Here is a 17,756-nt window from a genome sequence, read left to right as displayed (position 1 = left end):
GATCTCAGTTGCTTGAAACTACAACATGTATTTTTCCCTTTCCCGTATAGTTATATTCATGACAACATTTTTGAGGCTGGAGGGCAAAACTGACAGAGGGATTTTATTATGATGGATCACAACCTCAGAGACAAATCATGTTTGCTGTAAGGGACAACAATGTGTACAGAAATTCACAAGATGGAAACCTCAGTCATTCTTTCCTGGAGTGAGTGAGTCTGTGTCTGTCTATATATAAATATAAAATATATTAAAAAAAACAACCCCCCCCAACTTCTTCCAAGCATCAAAAGACCCCCGAATCATATTTCATACCATCCTCCCCACACCAATGCCCCAGTGCTGACTGCACCATGACTCCAAAAGACCAGATCAGCTTTATTTTTAGGTGCCCTGACCATGTGCTTTTCCTCCCTAGTAATTCTAATCAAACTTGTTCCTGGAACTTGGGAACATAACCAGCAGCAAGATGACACTTCCTGCTTATATATCAGATCACCAGAACAGCATGGGGAGGAGAGAAGAAAGGACAGATACTTGCATCACTTTATCATTTTCTACTTTATTACTTCAAATTAACAACCACGATAAAGCTCAAAAAAGTCCAATATTTACACAGGAAAAAAGTACAAAATCCCTTCCCACCCCCAAAGTTCTTCAGGTTTTTTTTCAGTTTTTTTAAATTACAAAGTAATAAAAAGTTTTGCTCTTTAATTAAAAAAAAGAGTAAGAGGGGTAAATAAATTAGGGAAAAAAACCAGTGTTAAATAGAAAGGAATAAAACCAAAACCGAATCCCCCCCAACCCCTACCCCCACCAGCTCCACACTACAGTGTCAGTGCGCCAGCTAGAGGCCATGTCGCAGCGGTGATTATCGCATTTTAAAACCCAAGAATCATGGGGTGTCTTGAGTATTCCTAAAATACATTTAAAACAACTAAAGTGGGGGGAGGAAGGGAGCTCTCCAGGATTGTGCATAAACACACTGGGATGTCAGATCTTATTTGGGGTGGAGACCTGAAAGAGGAAAGCCACCCTCTATGTTTCTGCACACCCCTTTCTTCACGGTTCCCATTTTCTCCCCTCAGTAATTAAAACATGATTAAAAAAAAAAAAAAAAGAGAGAGAGAGAGAGAGAGAGATATAGAAAACCTAATATCACGTGCAGCCTGATGAAAAAGATCCCACTCCCTGCATGGAAGTGGTTACAATCTCCCTGTCCTTCAGCTTCACTTTCACCTCCTCCACTCAGCCACTCGCCTCCTCTGGAAAGAAACCCTTGGCATGCCAGGACCTTTAGTCTTATTTATACATGCCTGATGCTTCTGCTTACTCTCCACATGGTGCAGAGGTGTCACTGGGATAAAAGGATGCCTTGAATACATGGCAGGCCTTCTCTGTGACTCCTTGCACGGCTTGCAATCCATTCCTTGTAATGCTTGTACATCCAATTTCTACCACCAGTCATGGCTAGAATCAGAGATTTTTCTACCTGCTCAGGAGATTCCCGCAAAACAAGTGCAACTCCCCCTCAATTTAAAAAAAAAAGTGAATTAAATTGTATTATAAACCGCTTGATCTGAAAAATAAACCAAAATTAAAAAAAAAAAAAAAAAGGACAGGAAGTTGTTTCAAAAATAAAACAAAAAAGAGCAGAGTCAAGGGAGGGCAGGGTACAGCCAGCTGGGAAGATGGTGGGCAGGGGTGGAGCTGGGGGGGGAAGAGGGGAGCGCCGCACGAAGGCAGCGGAGGCATTTCTGTTGGGCTCCCACGTCGTTGGCTTCTCGGAGATGCTCGTGTTGGAGAACACAGGTGGCGAGCTCAGAAACATTTCATGCCAGCACAGGGTGCAGCTCACCTCCACAGTGTTGGCAAAACAAAAACAAAAACAAAAAAAGGTTTTTTTAAAGTTTTTGTTGTTGTTTGTGGGGTTTTTCTGTTTGTTTTTTAAAAGAAAAATACAGTGAAGACACTAAAAGAAAAAGAGGGGAAGAGTGTGTTAGAAAAAGGAGGGCTCCCATGACAATATGAGCTTGGTACCCCAAATTTGCCATTTATTTTTTCCTATCTCCTGAGGGCTTCTCTCTGGACTGAGAACTATCCTGGTTAGCAACTATTTCCATTTAAAGATTAATGCACTGGAAACAAGAAGTCTACAAACACACCTTTCCTCTTCCAGTGTGTACTCCCGCATCCCCACTCAAACCCAAAACTTCCTCCTCAGCTAGGCCCACTGACAGGGGAGGGCAAAGAGAGCAGTTGCCCTGGAGTTCCTGGCCTCCCTACCACATGAGCAGCGGTGGCCGGAGCCCAAGCTCTTTAAATCTTCAGTGGAGTGCTACACAGCACGCTCCAAGCGGCTCTCAAGGCTGCCCGGGATGTGGAAGAAGGGGGCACTAGTGTAGCATGCTCTGGGTGGCACCATGCACCCCAGGAAGCACTGAGGGCCCAAGGCCCTGTCTGCCCAAGGCCCTGACCCTTTCACAAGAATGGAGCTCCCTCACCACCAGCATTCCCAGGGACCCAGCAAGCCTGTCAGCCCCCCTGACCTCAGCACTATCACACCAACTGGAAGGTGAACATGAACTGACAAGCAACAGAATGGCTTTCCAGACCGACATCCCCCTCCCTCAGAAAAAGGAATTGCCTTCTACAGCATCCCCGTCCCTCAGGAGCAGTGGAATGAACTTCCAAACACTCTTCCGCCTCCCCTGCAGCACCAGGCGCTGCTGCTGAGAACTCACATAGATCGTTTTCCCCCACAGAAGCACCACCATGCTCCTCTCCACCCCCAGCCAAAGAAGCTCACGCATCCCATTCCAAGACCAAAAGGCATCTCTGTGTGACGAGAGAGGGAAGTGAACCCAGGCTGACAGCTGGCACCAGTCTCCCTGAAAAGACCAGGGGCACCAGGGAGAGCACTCACCTAAGCAAACACTGGTCCAGGGGCTGCTTCTTCTCACTTCCCAAGGTGATCAAATGGCACACTTGTCTGGCAAAGAGCAAGAGAGAGTGAGAGTGGGCAGAGCCAGAGAGAGGGTGGAGGAGAAAGCAGCAGACAAAACAAAGCACTCTATACATTCTTCTCTCTCTCTATGGGTCTGTTGGTCCCCTTCACCTCCCCCCCCCCCCCCCCAAACCCTCATTACCAGGGAGCCAGCCTGAAGGACTCTTGCTGCAAGGGAATCCTGAAAGCTAGGCTAGGAAGATTTCACGAAATACTAGGCCCTGGGACAGGCATAGGGCAGGGCAGGGTTCTTGCATAAGAGGGCCATTCTTGTGGGAACAGGACAACGCTCCTTAACGGCAGCTCCACAGTTCAGTCAGCAGCTCTTGTGGCCACTTTAGCATTACAGGGGCCTACAGGACAGGACTCAGCCACGTGCAACAGGCAGGGACTCACCTGTGATGCTGAAATCCGTGACACCTCTTGCCGCCCTGTGAGGTCGGAGGACGAGACGTTGGCAGGAGCTCCCCTGTGTAACCTCATGCTGACCTTCCGCTCCCTGTCCACCCGTGAGATTGCCCTGGGGGACGTGTTTCCTGTCCGAGGGAAAGCAGCAGAAAGTGAGAGAAACATTGAGCACCTTCGGATTCCAGTCACTCCCAAGACACCCCAGTTTTACATGCGCCTCAGCGCCCCTGTCCCACTTACCGGACTGTTGGATTCGGGAAGTGGGCGTGGAGGCCATGGGCTCAGTGACATTGCGAAGGCGGTTGGCTGTGGCTCCAGCTGGGGGTCCAGGTGGCAGCGCCCGCGTGGCAGAACCCCGGAGCTGCCCCATTCTCTCTTCTCGCTCGTGCTCTCGCCGCTCCCGATCCATGTCCTCAGGGTTTCGGGCAGCTCCCTGAAAGGCAGACACCGTCCCCAACCCCAACATGCTTAGCTGTCAATTGGCAGCCAAACAGTACGAGCCAAAAACCCCTGTGCGCCTCCCCCCCCATGCCAAGAAACAAGCCTTGCTCAGGGACTAGTCACAGAAACAGGAGATTCCATCGCTCTAGAACCTTCCATCCCATGAGGAGGAGGCTTCAGTCTCCTTCTGGAGGAGGCGAGAGAGGGGAAAGCATGCATTATTGTTTAGACTGCAGTAGCACCTTGTCGCTGCTAGGTACCTGCCAAATAGACCAAGCCACAGTCCCTGCCCTGAAGAACGTACAAGGCTGCAATGGGAGAGAGTCAGACCAATGCTGTAGAGGACAGCACCAGTGATTCCCAATTAAAGGCACTGAGTGCTCCTTCGGCTACTCATGCCACATATGTCTGTCCCCAGAACTGTCCTCTCCCATATACGCAGTGGTGTAGGGCACTTGGAAATTTGGGGCACCACTGGATCTTAATGTCCACCCACCTGCCTCTTCCTATTCCCTGTTCTCTGGCTCTGCTTCCTCCAGAGAGGTGCTAGTTAACTTAAAATGGAAAAAGCCTGCCTGACCTATTAGCAGAACCTGCGAAAGGGCCATTCAAGTGGCAACACAGCCATTTAACAGACATTTGCCAACTCCAGGTATACAATGTCAATTTTAATTCATTGTGTTATTCTATAGGACCTTAGTTTAAAATGTGTTTTAAAAATATTTCATTAGTGTGTTGCTGAAGATTAACAAGTCACATCTCTAAAAAAATCATCACCTCTCCCCCCAGCTGCCATGGGGCGTAGGGAACCAGTTTAATAGCACTGCGTAGGGCCCCATACATCTTAAGAGCAGCCCTGTCTGTCCCTCTTTCGGCTCACTAGGGACCAGCACCTGATGTGCTCTCAGTTTCTGCTCCCTGCCCTATCCCGAGAGCACCATACCCCTCACAAAGGCCTGCACTACTCACAAATTTCAGCATGTTCCAGTCGAAGACATAGTCGTAGGAGAAGCCCTGGCGGTGGAAGAGGTTTCGAAAGAGCTGCCGCAGGTACGAGTAGTCAGGTTTGTCATCAAACCGCAGCGAGCGGCAGAAATTGAGGTATGTGGAGAACTCAGCTGAAGAGAGGCAGAGTCAATGACTGATCATTAAACACAACTCTGCCCTGATAAGACACCCCCATTCCACTCTCCCTGTAGCAAGCCTCAGATATAGCCACAGGACTAGTCCCCATCACCCCCCCATAAAAGTGCTTCAGGCGAGAGAGGCATCACTGCAGAGATGCACAACAGGCGCCTTCTTAGCTAAAGACTGCTCTGCTTTGGGCATGGAGGACAGCTACCCAATTCATCTGGGGAAAAATCCTTGCTTGCCTCACCTCTTCTGCTGCTTTTCAAGCATGAGATCCCAGAGGGGAGGACATACCATTAGCAAACCAGGCAGAATGGAGATTTGGTAAGCAGGGTCCTGCCTGAGGAGAAAGTGGCCACAGCAGCACAGGCTGCACACTGGCATTAGTACCCTCCACAGAACCAGACACCTCAGCAGCATGAGCTCTGAACCTTCTTCTCGTTACACCTTGCCGCTAAACTGGGCCATCTCAAAAATACCAAGACAACCCAAAAGCAGCTCCCTAGGGACTTTTAAGGGCTCCCCTTCTGTGCCAGGACTGCAGTGCCAAGGTCCTCTCAGCTCTTCTAATCACGATTATTAGTAATGCGCCAGGTTCCTCTCACTGGAATCTGGGGTCAGACTCTGTAGCGCAGGGGTGGGCAAAAGGGCCTCCATGGGCCAGATCCAGCCCACCAAGCAGGTTGATCCGGCCCACAGAGGCCCTACTGCTCCCCCGCCCCCAGGCCAATCAGGACCCAGGAGTGGGGGGAGCACACAAAGTTTCCTCCGCCCTGCAAGGAGAGCGCAGCACATAGAAGCACCATGCACTCCTGGCAGGATGGGAAACTTTGCACACTCCCCAACCCCCAAGCCCTGGTTAGCCTGAGGGCAGAAGGGGGAAGCGCACAACGTCTCCTCCCACCACCAGGGGCATGGGTGCCTAGGAGGAACCTCCGGGGGTGGGAAAGCACTCCCCCACCACAGACCAATCACGGTCTGTGGGTGAGGAAACAAAGAGGTATCCTGGCCCTGCCCCTTTTGCTTGAGGCCCCGCCCATTCTGATGCAGCCAGATTTCTGAAGTGGCCCCGTCAAAACATTATTGCCCGCCCCAGAGTATAACTCCAGCAGGGGAGACGGAGTGTACATGCTTGTGTGTATTATGAAGGTACTCATTAGGAGCATACGGCACTTACAAGGGTACCCTTTGCAGAGCACCTCAATGGGTGTTGACATCTTCTTCTCACTGATACGCTCATACTTTTGGCGCTTGGTGGCAGCCTTGAGGCCCTGCCAGGGCAGCGAACCCAAATTGAAGTACATGAGCACGTAGCCCAAGCTCTCCAGGTCATCACGGCGACTTTGTTCTGAAGGAGAAGGAGGACAGAATTACACATGGGCAGGGAATGAGTTGTGACTGGAGTTGCTTAATTGGTCCTGGGGGTCAGGAGCAAGCAAGAGGAAACAGGAGAGACCCCCTTTTTTGCACTTCTAATACACAACCAATTGGCCACCAGCCTCAGACCTAATTTTTCTGGAAGGTTTACCTGAAAATGGTTCAGTCACTACAGAGAAGGAGCTTAAATCAAAACACCACATTTTTATACTTTAAAAAATGGGGGGGGGGGGGGGGGAATCTTCCAAGCACTTTTTTTGAGACTCTAAAACCTCCGTAATTCAGAGAAGGAACTTGACATTTGGTGATGGAGGGAGGGTTCACTCTGGTGTCAAGGATGTGCTTCTTGCCATCCCCTTGGACAATGTGCCCACGTTTCCCCAAGATTTAAGCCTCCGAGTATCTGCACTTTATACATGATCAGTAGAGACCTGGTAACGTTTGGCAGCTACATTCTCCAAAGATTCTATGCACTCAGCATGCTTCTATCTCTGGGCTCATGGGGCTGTGCAGGACTTTCCCTTCAATGGCTCCTCTTGGCAGCTGGGGACTACTGCAGCATCAGGCACAGGAACTGAACATGGAGAGACCATCTCTCCTAGGCTCTCAACACTTGGCCGCCAACGCCAGGAGCAATGAGGAAGATATGGTAAAGGCCAACTAGAACATGGAGATGTGAGGGAAGGAGGGACAGGTGGAGAGGGACATGGGGAACAGAGTCATGCTAGCAGCAGGAGAGTCTAACACACCTGAAATACACTCCCCCTTCAAACGTGAAACAGAAACCTAGAATCCTCAGACTCTACATTTGCCTATCTGCTGCCAGGAAGTAGCTGTGAAACTCACTGGCAAAATGTCTCATCCCCCACAGGTGGGTGACCCGCACAGTGGATAAGAATCTACTACTGCTAACATTTGCTCTCAGTTCAATTGGTAGAGTTTTGTGTTGTGGATCTAAACCTTGCAGATGAGCCAAAGGCTGGGAGTCAATACAATTCCATTTGATGGAATTCCTAGTTTCCCAGTTTGTTAAAAAAAGAAAAAAAAAAAGAAACACACCATGTTAAAGAGATCCAAAGTAAAAGATCAATAAGGTTGCAAATTCAAGCTCTCAGAATGAAGGTTGCCTATACAAATTTAATTTGGCACTCTGAATATGCATCATGAGACCATCTTTAATTACTTGATCACATACTACATTTTGCACAGGGCCCCGTTCTAATTCAGTATCAATTTTTTTAAATGTCCACCACCCAAACCTTATAAAGTTACTAATTTCCTTATCGAGTATCAAAAGGGTAGCCGTGTTAGTCTGAATCTGCAAACGCGGCGAGGAGTCCTGTGGCACCTTATAGACTAATCAAAGTGTTTGGGAATAAGCTGTCGTGGGCAAAGACCTACTTTGTCAGATGCATGCATAATTTCGGTATGGGTATTTATTGTATGGCACACTGTTTCCAACAGTACCCAAGTATTTCTTAAACATTCATATATTTATCTTCAAAATATTCCTGTGAGATATGGTATTATTATGATGTCTATTTTTAGTGGGAGACTGAGGCAGAGAAAGAATTAAGGCCAAAACTTTTTCAGAGTACTTCGCATGTTCGAAACGTAGCTGCCATTGATTTGGAGGAGTGGCTACAAGTGAAATCAGTCCTCAGCTCTCTTGGGTTGGGTGTTCAAAAAATGAGGAACACGCAATTTGCGGTCACCTGTGAAAAAGTAGGTTTAACAATGACTTATCCAGTATCTCACAGAAACTGTGTAATTTTCCCAAGGTAGCATTCAACTGTGTAACCCTTGATTCCATCCACTCTCTTCCTGAAATTACCCCACTTTCCAATATCAGCAACCAATTAAGCAGGTGAACTATTGACCAAGCCTCCTTCACTGCATTCATAGAATCACAGAACTGGAAGGAACCACGAGAGGTCATCAAGTCCAGACCCCTGGACTCATGGCAGGACCAAGTACCATCTATATTAAGGGGGTTACAAATGGTAACTGCATCCACTAAAAATCTTAGCATTTACACGTGCGTGGGCTCTGCAGCATACAACTTAGCTGTATACTACAGAGCTCACAGCAAAGCTTCCATGGAAGCAGGTATGCTGCCCTGCTGCAGCAAAGCATAAGCTTATCAGTTAAACAGTTAATCGATTAACTCCAATATCCCTAATCTAGACAATTCCTGACAGGTGTTTTACTAGGGAAGCTGTGGAATTTCCATCAGAGATTTAAAAGAGCAGGGTGAACAATTTATTCCAGTGTTTAACCACCCTGACAGTTAGGAAATATTTTTCCTTATGTCCAACCTAACCCTCTCTTGCTGTGAAATAAGCCCATTGCTTCTTGTCCTATCCTCAGAGCTTAAGGAGAATAATTTGTCTCCCTCCTCCTTGTAACACCTTTTTAGGTTCTTGAAAGCTGTTCATGTCCCTGCTCAGTCTTCTCTTTTCTAAACAAATCCAATTTTTTCAATGCTTCCTCATAGGTCATATTTTGTAAACCTTTAATCATTTGTTGCTTTTCTCTGGACTTTTTCCATTTTGTCCACATCCTTCCTGAAGTGTGGTGCCCAGAACTGGACACAATACTCCAATTGAGGCCTAAGCAGTGCAGAGTAGAGCGGAAGCATTTCTTCTCGTGTCTTGCTTACAAACACTCCTGTTAATACATCCCAGAATGACGTTCGCTTGTTCCACTATGTCCCCAAGATCCCTTTCTGCAGTACTCCTTCCTAGTCATTTCCCATTCTGTATGTGTGAAAGAGATAGTTCCTTCCTAAGTGGAGAACTTTGCATTTATCCTTGCTGAATTTCATCCTATTTCTCTCAGACCATTTCTCCAATTTGTCAAGACCATTTTGAATTATAATCTTATCCTCCAATACACTTGCAAGCCCTCCCAGCTTGGTATCTTCTGCACACTTTATAAGTGTGCTCTCTATGCCAGCATCTAAAATAGTTGATGAAGACAGTGAACAGAACTGGCCCCAGAACTGATCCCTGCAGAACCCTACTTGTTATGTCGTTTCAGCATGACTACGAGCCATTGATAACTACTCTGAGAACAGTTAGCCAACATGTTATGCACCCACCTTATTACAACTTAGATGGGGTTACAATAATTGCACCAGTTAAGAGACATGGAACCTACAGCATCTTGCCTTAAAACAGCCCATGCGACTCGGGGCTCCAGCTCTCTGCAACAGGGAGCTGGCACTGGTGCTTCAGCCATGCTCCCGTGTGGCTGCAGCACCAATGCCAGCTCCCCACTGCTGTGTGAGGAGGGAGCCCTGAGTCTTGCAGGCTGGATCAAGGCAAGCCATGGGCTACATCCAGCCAGGTTCTGCCAGGCAAGGGGAAGGAAGCAGCTCTGCAGGTTGCAGTTCCTCCCCCACTCATTTCCAGCCAGGGGGAATGGCTGCTCTGTCCCTGCACTCGCTTGCAGGCTCAATTTCCATCACTCCCACAGGCCGGGAATCATGGCCAATGGGAATAGTGAGGGGGCCAGTAACTGCAAGGCAGTGAAGAGCCACATGTGCCCCCCCAAGGAGCTGTGCCAGATAGGCATTTCAAACCCCTGCCCCCTTTCACAATCCCTCTCCCACCCAGACCCTCCACCTTGTTCTCTGGCAGCCTCCTCCCATACACTGAACTTCTCATTTTTGGTCCTACCCTAGAACCTAGGGCCCCTCCCCTCCACCACAAAAATCTACTAGCCCCAGGCCCCCAGAAATGTTAATCTGGCCCGGAGGGGGAGAGGGGAAGCCCTGAGTCTCTGCATCCCCCGTCTCTCCTCTTATGAGAGGGGAGGGAGGTGAATGTCTCCTTTTTCCTGCTTCTCAGGTGGGGGCCATGTCTGTAGAGGGTTCCCCCCCCTTGCTTATCTGTGGGCCCCCCAACTAATTTTTCTGTGGGTCAGCGGCCCCCCACCCTAAAAAGTTTGTTAATGAGAAAGTCACACAAGACTATCAAATGCCTTACTGAAGTATAGATATACCACAGCTACCAATCCCCCTTATCCACAAAGCTTGTTATCCTGTCAGAGAAAGCTAGCAGGTTGGTTTGACAGGACTTGCTTTTGACAAATTCATGCTGGCTGTTACTTATCCCCACCTTATCTTCCAGATATTTGTATACGAATACCTTAATTATTTGTTTCATTATCTTTTCTGGTAAAAAAGCTAAGGTGTAATTCCCTGAGCTATCCTTATTCCCCTTTTTATAGACAGATACTATATTTGGCCATTTTGAGTACATCTACACAGCACAGTTATTTCAGAATAATTGACATTATTTGGAAGTAAAGTGTGCATCTACACACAAGCAGTTATTTTGACATGTCAAAATAATGGCGAGCTGGAGGTTGTCTTACTTTGACTCCTGTAACCCTCATTTTACGAGGATTAAGGGAAGTCGGAGGAAGAGCATAGCTCAAGTTGTGTAGCTTATTTCAAGTTTAGCCCTGCTGTGTAGATGTACCCTTCCAGTCTTCTGGAATCCCTCCTGTCTTCCATGACTTTTCAAACATAATACCTAAAGGCTCAGATATCTCCTAAGCCAGCTCCTTGAGCAGTCTAGGATGCATTTCATCAGGCCCTGGTGACTCGAAGACATTTAACTTGTCTATGCAATTTTTAACTTGCTCTTTTCCTATTTTAACTTCTGAACCTACCCCATTCCCACTGGCATTTGCTATGTTAGACGTCCAGTCACTACCAACCTTCTTCGTGAAAACCAAAAACAAACAAACAAACAAACAAGGGTCACAACGCATCTCTGCCATTTCCACATTTGTTATTGTATTCCCTCTTCATTGATTCCTCCTCAGATCAGTTCTATCCTGTGCACTGAATGAGATGGGGGAGATCCTCAGGAACAATGAGTATGTGATGATACAAGTAGAGAGACTGTAGTATAATTAAGAGCCTTACCCAAATTTACAGTCCATTTTAGTCAATTTCACGGTCATTGGATTTAAAATAATAATAATAATAATCTTCATGATTTCAGATATTTAAAATCTGAAATTTCAGTGTTGTGGGGTCCTGACCTAAAAAGGAGTTTGGGAGGGGGTCACAAGGTTATTGTAGGCAGGTTGCAGTACTGCGTCCCTTCTGCACTGCTGCCTACAGAGCTGTGCCTTCAGTCAGCTGCCGCCCCTCTCTACCAGCCCAGCTCTGAAGCAGCAGGGCAAAAGTTCTGTCTATAGTACTGCCTCCCTTCTGTGCTGCTGCTGTCTGGCACTGCCTTCAGAGCTGGGCACCTGACCAACAGCGACCACTTAAAATAGCGTCGACGACTTCCCTCCAACTCCCTTTTGAGCCCCCAATTTCAAAAATATTGGTCTTCTCCATGAAGTCTATACAGCGTAAAAAGCACACAAAAATCCAAATTTAATGGAGGGAAGGGAGCAGATTTCATTGTCCTCAATGCATTTTTCATGGCCACTGTGACAGGGCGCTATGTCCTGACCCCACACTAACAACCCCCCCACCCCCCGCGCCGGCCTTGTATGGGTCGCAATAAGCCGGGGCGAGCACATGCACAGCGTGCTCGAACGCCGCCAAACAGCTGGGAGGGAGGATGCCTGGGCATGACAGGACGCTACATCCCCATGCTTTAAAATCGCCTGTAGCAACTCTGTAGGGGAGGAAGGGTGCCGAGAGCCGGGGTGAGCGTGGGTGCAGCGCACCCCTGCGCTACCAAACAGTGGTACGGGGCAGGGCCCCGGGGAGGATCATAAGCGGGTGGAGAGAGTGGGACTGGAAGGAAGAAGGCAGGGTCTGGTGGAGGATGGGAAAGGGAGACATGAGCTGGGGAAGAGGCAGGAAGCCAAACCCGAACGAGGGTGATTTGAAAAGGTAGTCAGAGAACAGACAGGGGCGGAGAGACAGGCACGGCACGAGAGGCCAGTGAGTTAGGTAAGGGGAGAGGAAGCAGCCCAGGGCAGGGCATTCGCAGATTGCATGCGGGCTGGTGTGTTTCAGCAGGAAGCCCCGCCAGCCAGACCGGACCAAGCCAGGTCTGCGTCCTTAGGGCCCTGACCTGGGGTCCGTGAGGGAGGGCGGGCCCGCACCCACCTTTCCCCACCACCCAAAGTGGCGTTGCCAGTCTACTTCCAAGGCAGGGTGAACTAACCCCAAATTGAAACTGAGGAAAGAGACTAATATTGTAAGGACACAGCGCGGGATGAACCTCGGGACTCACATGGTGGGGGCCCTGGTGGTGGTGTAAATAAAGCCACAGGGTGACAAGGAAACCTTACAGCCACGAATTTGATAGGGTCCTAATTATAATGAAGACACACCAGGAACTGAATTTAAGTTCCACGAATAATCTTAATTCTGGAAGATCTCAACTTTCGAGTGCTTGACCTGTTTTTGCTTTAAAACTGGTCATGAAAGTGATACCTAGGCTCAGCTCAATGGCCTTTTACTTTTGATCAGATGCAGCATTCAAGTCCAAAATTTCAGGAAATGTGCTGAGCATCACTAGACAATCTTATTGGCTTTGGTGGGGAGAACAAAAAGGGAGAAATGAAGGACACATGGAGCCCCTGGTATATGGTTGGAGGAGCCGGCAGCTTCAACCACCTCTGTAAATTGTCCTTCCACCAACTCAGTTATGCCCATGCAGTTTAAAATGTTGACATCATGAAGTACTTAATAGTAATGAGAAAGGGATAAATGTGGGTTCAGAGCCCCTGGCATGGGGGCAGATAATGTGGCACAAAGCCATAGCATAAGAGGAAGGAGCAAGGGAATACAGGGAGTGCCTGAAATAGGAGGAGGATGGGAGAAAGTAGCAAGAAGCTCCCAACTGAGTGCAGTGAGCTAGGCCTACAGAAGCAAGGCAGCATGCAAACCTGTAGTATCTATTATAAAATGCTCTCTCTCTCGCCCTGCCCTGAAGTGACACCATCAGGGGAGGAGGCAGGGGAATATGAAAAGAGAGTCGGATTTGTCTTTAATAATCAGTTTAATTTGGATCAATACAAGCTAAAACCACCTTAATCATCACAGCAGGATTTTTTTTTTCCATGGTGTCACCAGAGAGCAGAAGGACACCTTTTCTAATTACGAAAAAACACTAGGGAAGGAACCCTTAAAAATCCATTTATATCAGTATGTCTTTAAACACAGCCTAGACACAATATCTCAGTGAGTTTTAAACCCAGGAGAAGGTTTGAAGAGTCCAACAAGGCAGTGCTCGAAAAGCTGTTTGAGTGCCCTGACTGCATTTCAGTAACTTTACTTGATTTCTATCAAGTGTAACTTAACTGTGAACTTACTGGGTTTTTAACTCTTGATTACGGGATAATTACAACAGCCTTATAACGTACGAGACCCTAAACACACAAGTATTCTCAGTGTGAACTCCATTTTAATAGTTTCTGCCTGGGAATATATATTTAAAGAATAAAATATAAGAGTGATATATACAAATGATTGATGTATCAATCTGAGACCATAAGATCTTCACTCCCTAGCAATAGTCACATTCTTCTTAAGAACTGAGGCCACGTACACTCATTTCTTAGCATACACATTTTTAGCATTTACAATAGTCACTTTAGCCTAACATACCTGAGAGGTAGGGGAAAAAATAATCACATCTCTATTTTACAGGCAGGAAATAGGGGGAAGAAAAGGATTTAAATTCATTGTTGCAGAGTGAATCAGTGTGTCAGAGCTGGGATTGTAACTCAGGAGTTCCCAATCCTGTGTTTAGCCGATTACAACATACTTCCTCTGTGTTTTACTCATCTTCAGCTCCTCAGTCTTCCCTTTGACATTTGGAACAGCATCCACACATCCTCCAATAAGGATGCTAAAATGTGGGGGTTTTGTAAACATTTAACTGCTGAAAATTACAATAGTTACATGTTTACACACGAAGGGGGAGGGGGAAGAGTGAGGTTCCACAGGAGATGGTGCGCATGGGTAGCTGGCTTAAAAGCAGTTTCCCAGCAGGTACCAGCTCCCGCCTTCCCTCCTCCCCCACCCACTGCTGCTGCCTCTGACACAGAAGCAGCAGGGCGGGTGTGTGCGCGTGCGCAGGCTCATCTGTTAACTGTTTAATCGTGTATACTAGCACATCCCTATCCTCCAACCAACTGATCCTCCTCGCTATAAAATAATCTCTTCCCCATGTCTCTGAAAAGCCCCAAAGCCAATCTGTACCTTACAATGAAGTATTCTTTTCCCATTTCTATGATTAGTATCCTACTTCCATGCCAATTCCCGCCCCCTCACAGACACAGACCCTTCATCACTCCTCCTCCCCTCCCAGATGGTGCCTAGACAAAAGGCCTGGGTCAGGAAATGAGAGTGGGGAGACAAGCTGCATAGGCACCAGATGCCTGCACAGAGTGGGGCTATTTAGGACTTGCATCTGAATCTGCTTCTCTGCAACCGCAGAAGCTCCCGGATTCCCAGCACACTGCTGCCCACCTTACCCTTCCAAAACCCAAGCTATTTCCAAGCATTTGTGACTGGGATAAATCCTTGGGAAGGCAGCCAGATTCTCCCCAACCCGCTGATTCCCCGCCAATGTGTGTTCTTCCAGTTACATATTCATATAAGACTGTGAACTCCCAAAGTTGCACAGCCCAGGAAGACGAGGGTTTTTTATAGCCTGTGTAACTGGAAGCAGTGCTGGAGGCAGGACCAGCAGAAAGAGGGGGCCCATTTTGATGTCGTTTATAAAAAGACATTTAGGGTGGGAAGGATAGTTGTTGCCCTCATGCTTCCCATACTCTCTCTTCAGACAAAATATGTTAGGCCCCTTCTGTGTCTGCCTCTTGAGCACCCCTGGGTGTCTATTTCAGACTTTACACGCTCTGACTGGCACAGGGGAGTCTCATCCCCAGAGCATGTGAAAATTGATTGGAATGCATGAACCAAGGGGCTGCGCAGGCAAATGACTACTCTGGTAACTGCAGAAAACCTCCCAGATCTCCCCACCCACGTTTTCCCTTAGTCTCGACGAAGAAAAAAAATGCACTCCCTTCCAGACACTGGAATGTACAGCCCTTAGCTTGCACTGTGAAATAAAGGCTCTCATTTGACTGCTATTCCCCTCAGTGGTTCCTCCCCTTAAACCAGTAGTCTCCAACCCTTTTAAGCACAAGATCACTTTCTGAATGTAAGTGCAATCCAAGATCTACCTCAGACCCAAATACCCATGCCCCTTCTCCATTGCCCAGCCCCTGCTCACTCTGTCCTCCCTCCCACTGCTATTCTCCCTCCCTTTCACCAGGCAGGGGCAGAGGGGTGGGGCACAGGCGCTGGTCTTGGACTAAGGGATCTGGAGTGCAAGAGGGGCTCTGAGCTGAGCCTGGGGCAGGGGCTTGGGCTGCAGGAGGGAGTTCATGACTGGGGCAGGGGATCGGAGCTGGCTCTAGCTGGAGGACACAGAGTGGCTCTTGGTTGGTTGTGCAATGGGGCTAAGTCATGCTCACTCCTGCCCTGGCCCTGCACCACTCTCAGAAGCAGCCACCAAACTCCCTCCATTCCAAGCCCAGTTGTGCCTCCTCTCTGCTCTGTGGAGAGAGAATACTGGAGGAGGGGGCACCCTGACATAAGTACCCCATCTCTCCCTTCCCTGCTCTGTACTGAAAGCAGGAGGCTCCCAGGGTGGGGCAGCTCCAAGGCAAAGGACAGAAGATGCGCAGCAGTGGGGGAAGGGGCAGCTGAAGTGCCGGCACTTAATAGCCTCTTGGCCAAACCAGTCAGGATCACCTGTCAGAGGCTCCAAGATCTACCAGATCATCCCAATTTACTGGTTGGTGGCCACTGCCTTAAACACTGGAATGGTCATACTGGGTCAGACCAAGGTCCAGCTAGCCCAGTATCCTGTCTGCCAATAGTAGCCAGTGCCAGATGCCCCAGAGGGAGGGATCACAACAGGTAATCCTCACATGATCCCTCCCCCGTCACCCTCCTCCAGACAAACAGGGGCTAAGGATACCATTCCTACCCATCCTAATTAATAGCCATTGATGGACCTAACCTCCATGAATCTATCTAGCTTTCTTTTTTGAACCCTGTTAAAGTTCTAGCCTTCACCACTTCCTCTGGCAAGAAGTTCCACTGGTTGACTGTGTGCTGAGTGAAGAAAAACTTCCTTTTGTTTGTTTTAAACCTGCTGCCTATTAAATTAATTTGGTGACCCCTAGTTCTTATATTGTGGGAATAAGTAAATAACTTTTCCTTATTCACTTTTTCCACACCTTGCCTTTCAACTACATGAATGTGAGGTTAAGACTAGTATTTAGTAACTGAAAGAGTCAAAATTTAGAGTGCAGGTTTTCATGTACCCTGGCAACAACTGTTAACTCACACTGGTCAGTTGCTCAGTGGAGAGGTCTTATGGCCTGTGCACAACTCTGGGAGCCAGGGATTGCAGAGTTTTGATTATCCTTGGTCAGGTCACTTAACCGCTCTGTGATGGCACTTGTAAAATGGACAGTGATTCTAGGAGATGTTGCAAGGATTAAGGTTTTCAGCTTCAAATTTTTGTTCTAAGTGCTGTATGAGAGTTACAAGTGCACAGCATATGCATTTGGCCCTTTGAAGAACAAATAGTATCTAAACATTCATTGCACTAGGCAAGCTAGACTCCAGATCAAAAGCTAGAGATTTAAGACCATGGTGGATAATTAAACATGAAAAACCAGACATTGGAACCTCACTCATGTCTGACAGAGCATCCCCAAAATGCAAACCCTGCAAGTAGGTGACACACACCAAATTCAACTGATATATATGCATGAGTAGGAGTAATAAAAATAAGGTCCATCGGATTCTTCCAGACTGTACATTTTTAATACAGAGCAGAGCACAGGAGAGATCCTCCAACTCCCAACTATGCAGTGTGCCTTGTTTTGATGCAGTCTTCATAGGCTGCAGCTACATGTTATTAAAGATGAAGACAATCAGAATCAGCTTCCCCCCCGCCCCCCTCTCTAGAAATCGTAAGGTTTGGGCCTATTCTGTAAAGTCATCAGTGTCAGCAAAGAGTGGAAAGCTTTCCTGGATGACTGTGAGGGTAGGACCCAAGCCTCTGTAGGATTTAAATTCTTAGTCCTTATCAATATGGAGAAAAGTCTTCCAAATGTGAATCAAATGTAGCTGACAGCATATGGTACTGCCTTCCCAAACCCACAGACAGATAGCTCCTATTGCTCACAGCTGTGCCAAGAGTCTGATCATTTCTACTGCAGACATTCAGAACTCCATGGGCAGCCGTGAAACTGCCAATCACATTGGTTTTGCTTTGCTATTGCTTGACAAAGTTATGAGGACAGGGAAAGAAGGAGTTTGCATCAAAGAGAGGGACCCCGTGAAAGAAGATGGATGGTTAGCAGATCTGCTTCC

General features: G+C 47.7%; 1 protein-coding gene across 2 annotated transcripts in view; it reads right to left on the bottom strand.

Annotated features, from left to right (window-relative positions):
* Positions 1-542: 542 nt before the first annotated feature.
* CSNK1E (casein kinase 1 epsilon) overlaps positions 543-17,756 on the bottom strand; it is a 34,377-nt gene continuing 17,163 nt past the window's right edge. For both annotated transcript variants that reach the window (XM_075936965.1, XM_075936956.1), the window contains 6 exons: positions 6,165-6,335; positions 4,826-4,974; positions 3,656-3,848; positions 3,404-3,543; positions 2,927-2,992; positions 543-1,972 (listed from right to left, as the gene is read on the bottom strand). In XM_075936965.1, coding sequence (XP_075793080.1) covers positions 2,960-2,992; positions 3,404-3,543; positions 3,656-3,848; positions 4,826-4,974; positions 6,165-6,335 — 686 coding nt within the window. In that variant the 3' untranslated portion in view covers positions 543-1,972; positions 2,927-2,959. The remainder of the gene's footprint in view (positions 1,973-2,926; positions 2,993-3,403; positions 3,544-3,655; positions 3,849-4,825; positions 4,975-6,164; positions 6,336-17,756) is intronic.

This window comes from Pelodiscus sinensis, chromosome 1 (genome assembly GCF_049634645.1).
Source record: "Pelodiscus sinensis isolate JC-2024 chromosome 1, ASM4963464v1, whole genome shotgun sequence".
Lineage (NCBI taxonomy): Eukaryota > Metazoa > Chordata > Testudines > Trionychidae > Pelodiscus > Pelodiscus sinensis.
The sequence above is the reverse complement of the archived record's forward strand: the minus strand, read 5'-3'. Positions and strand labels throughout refer to the sequence as shown.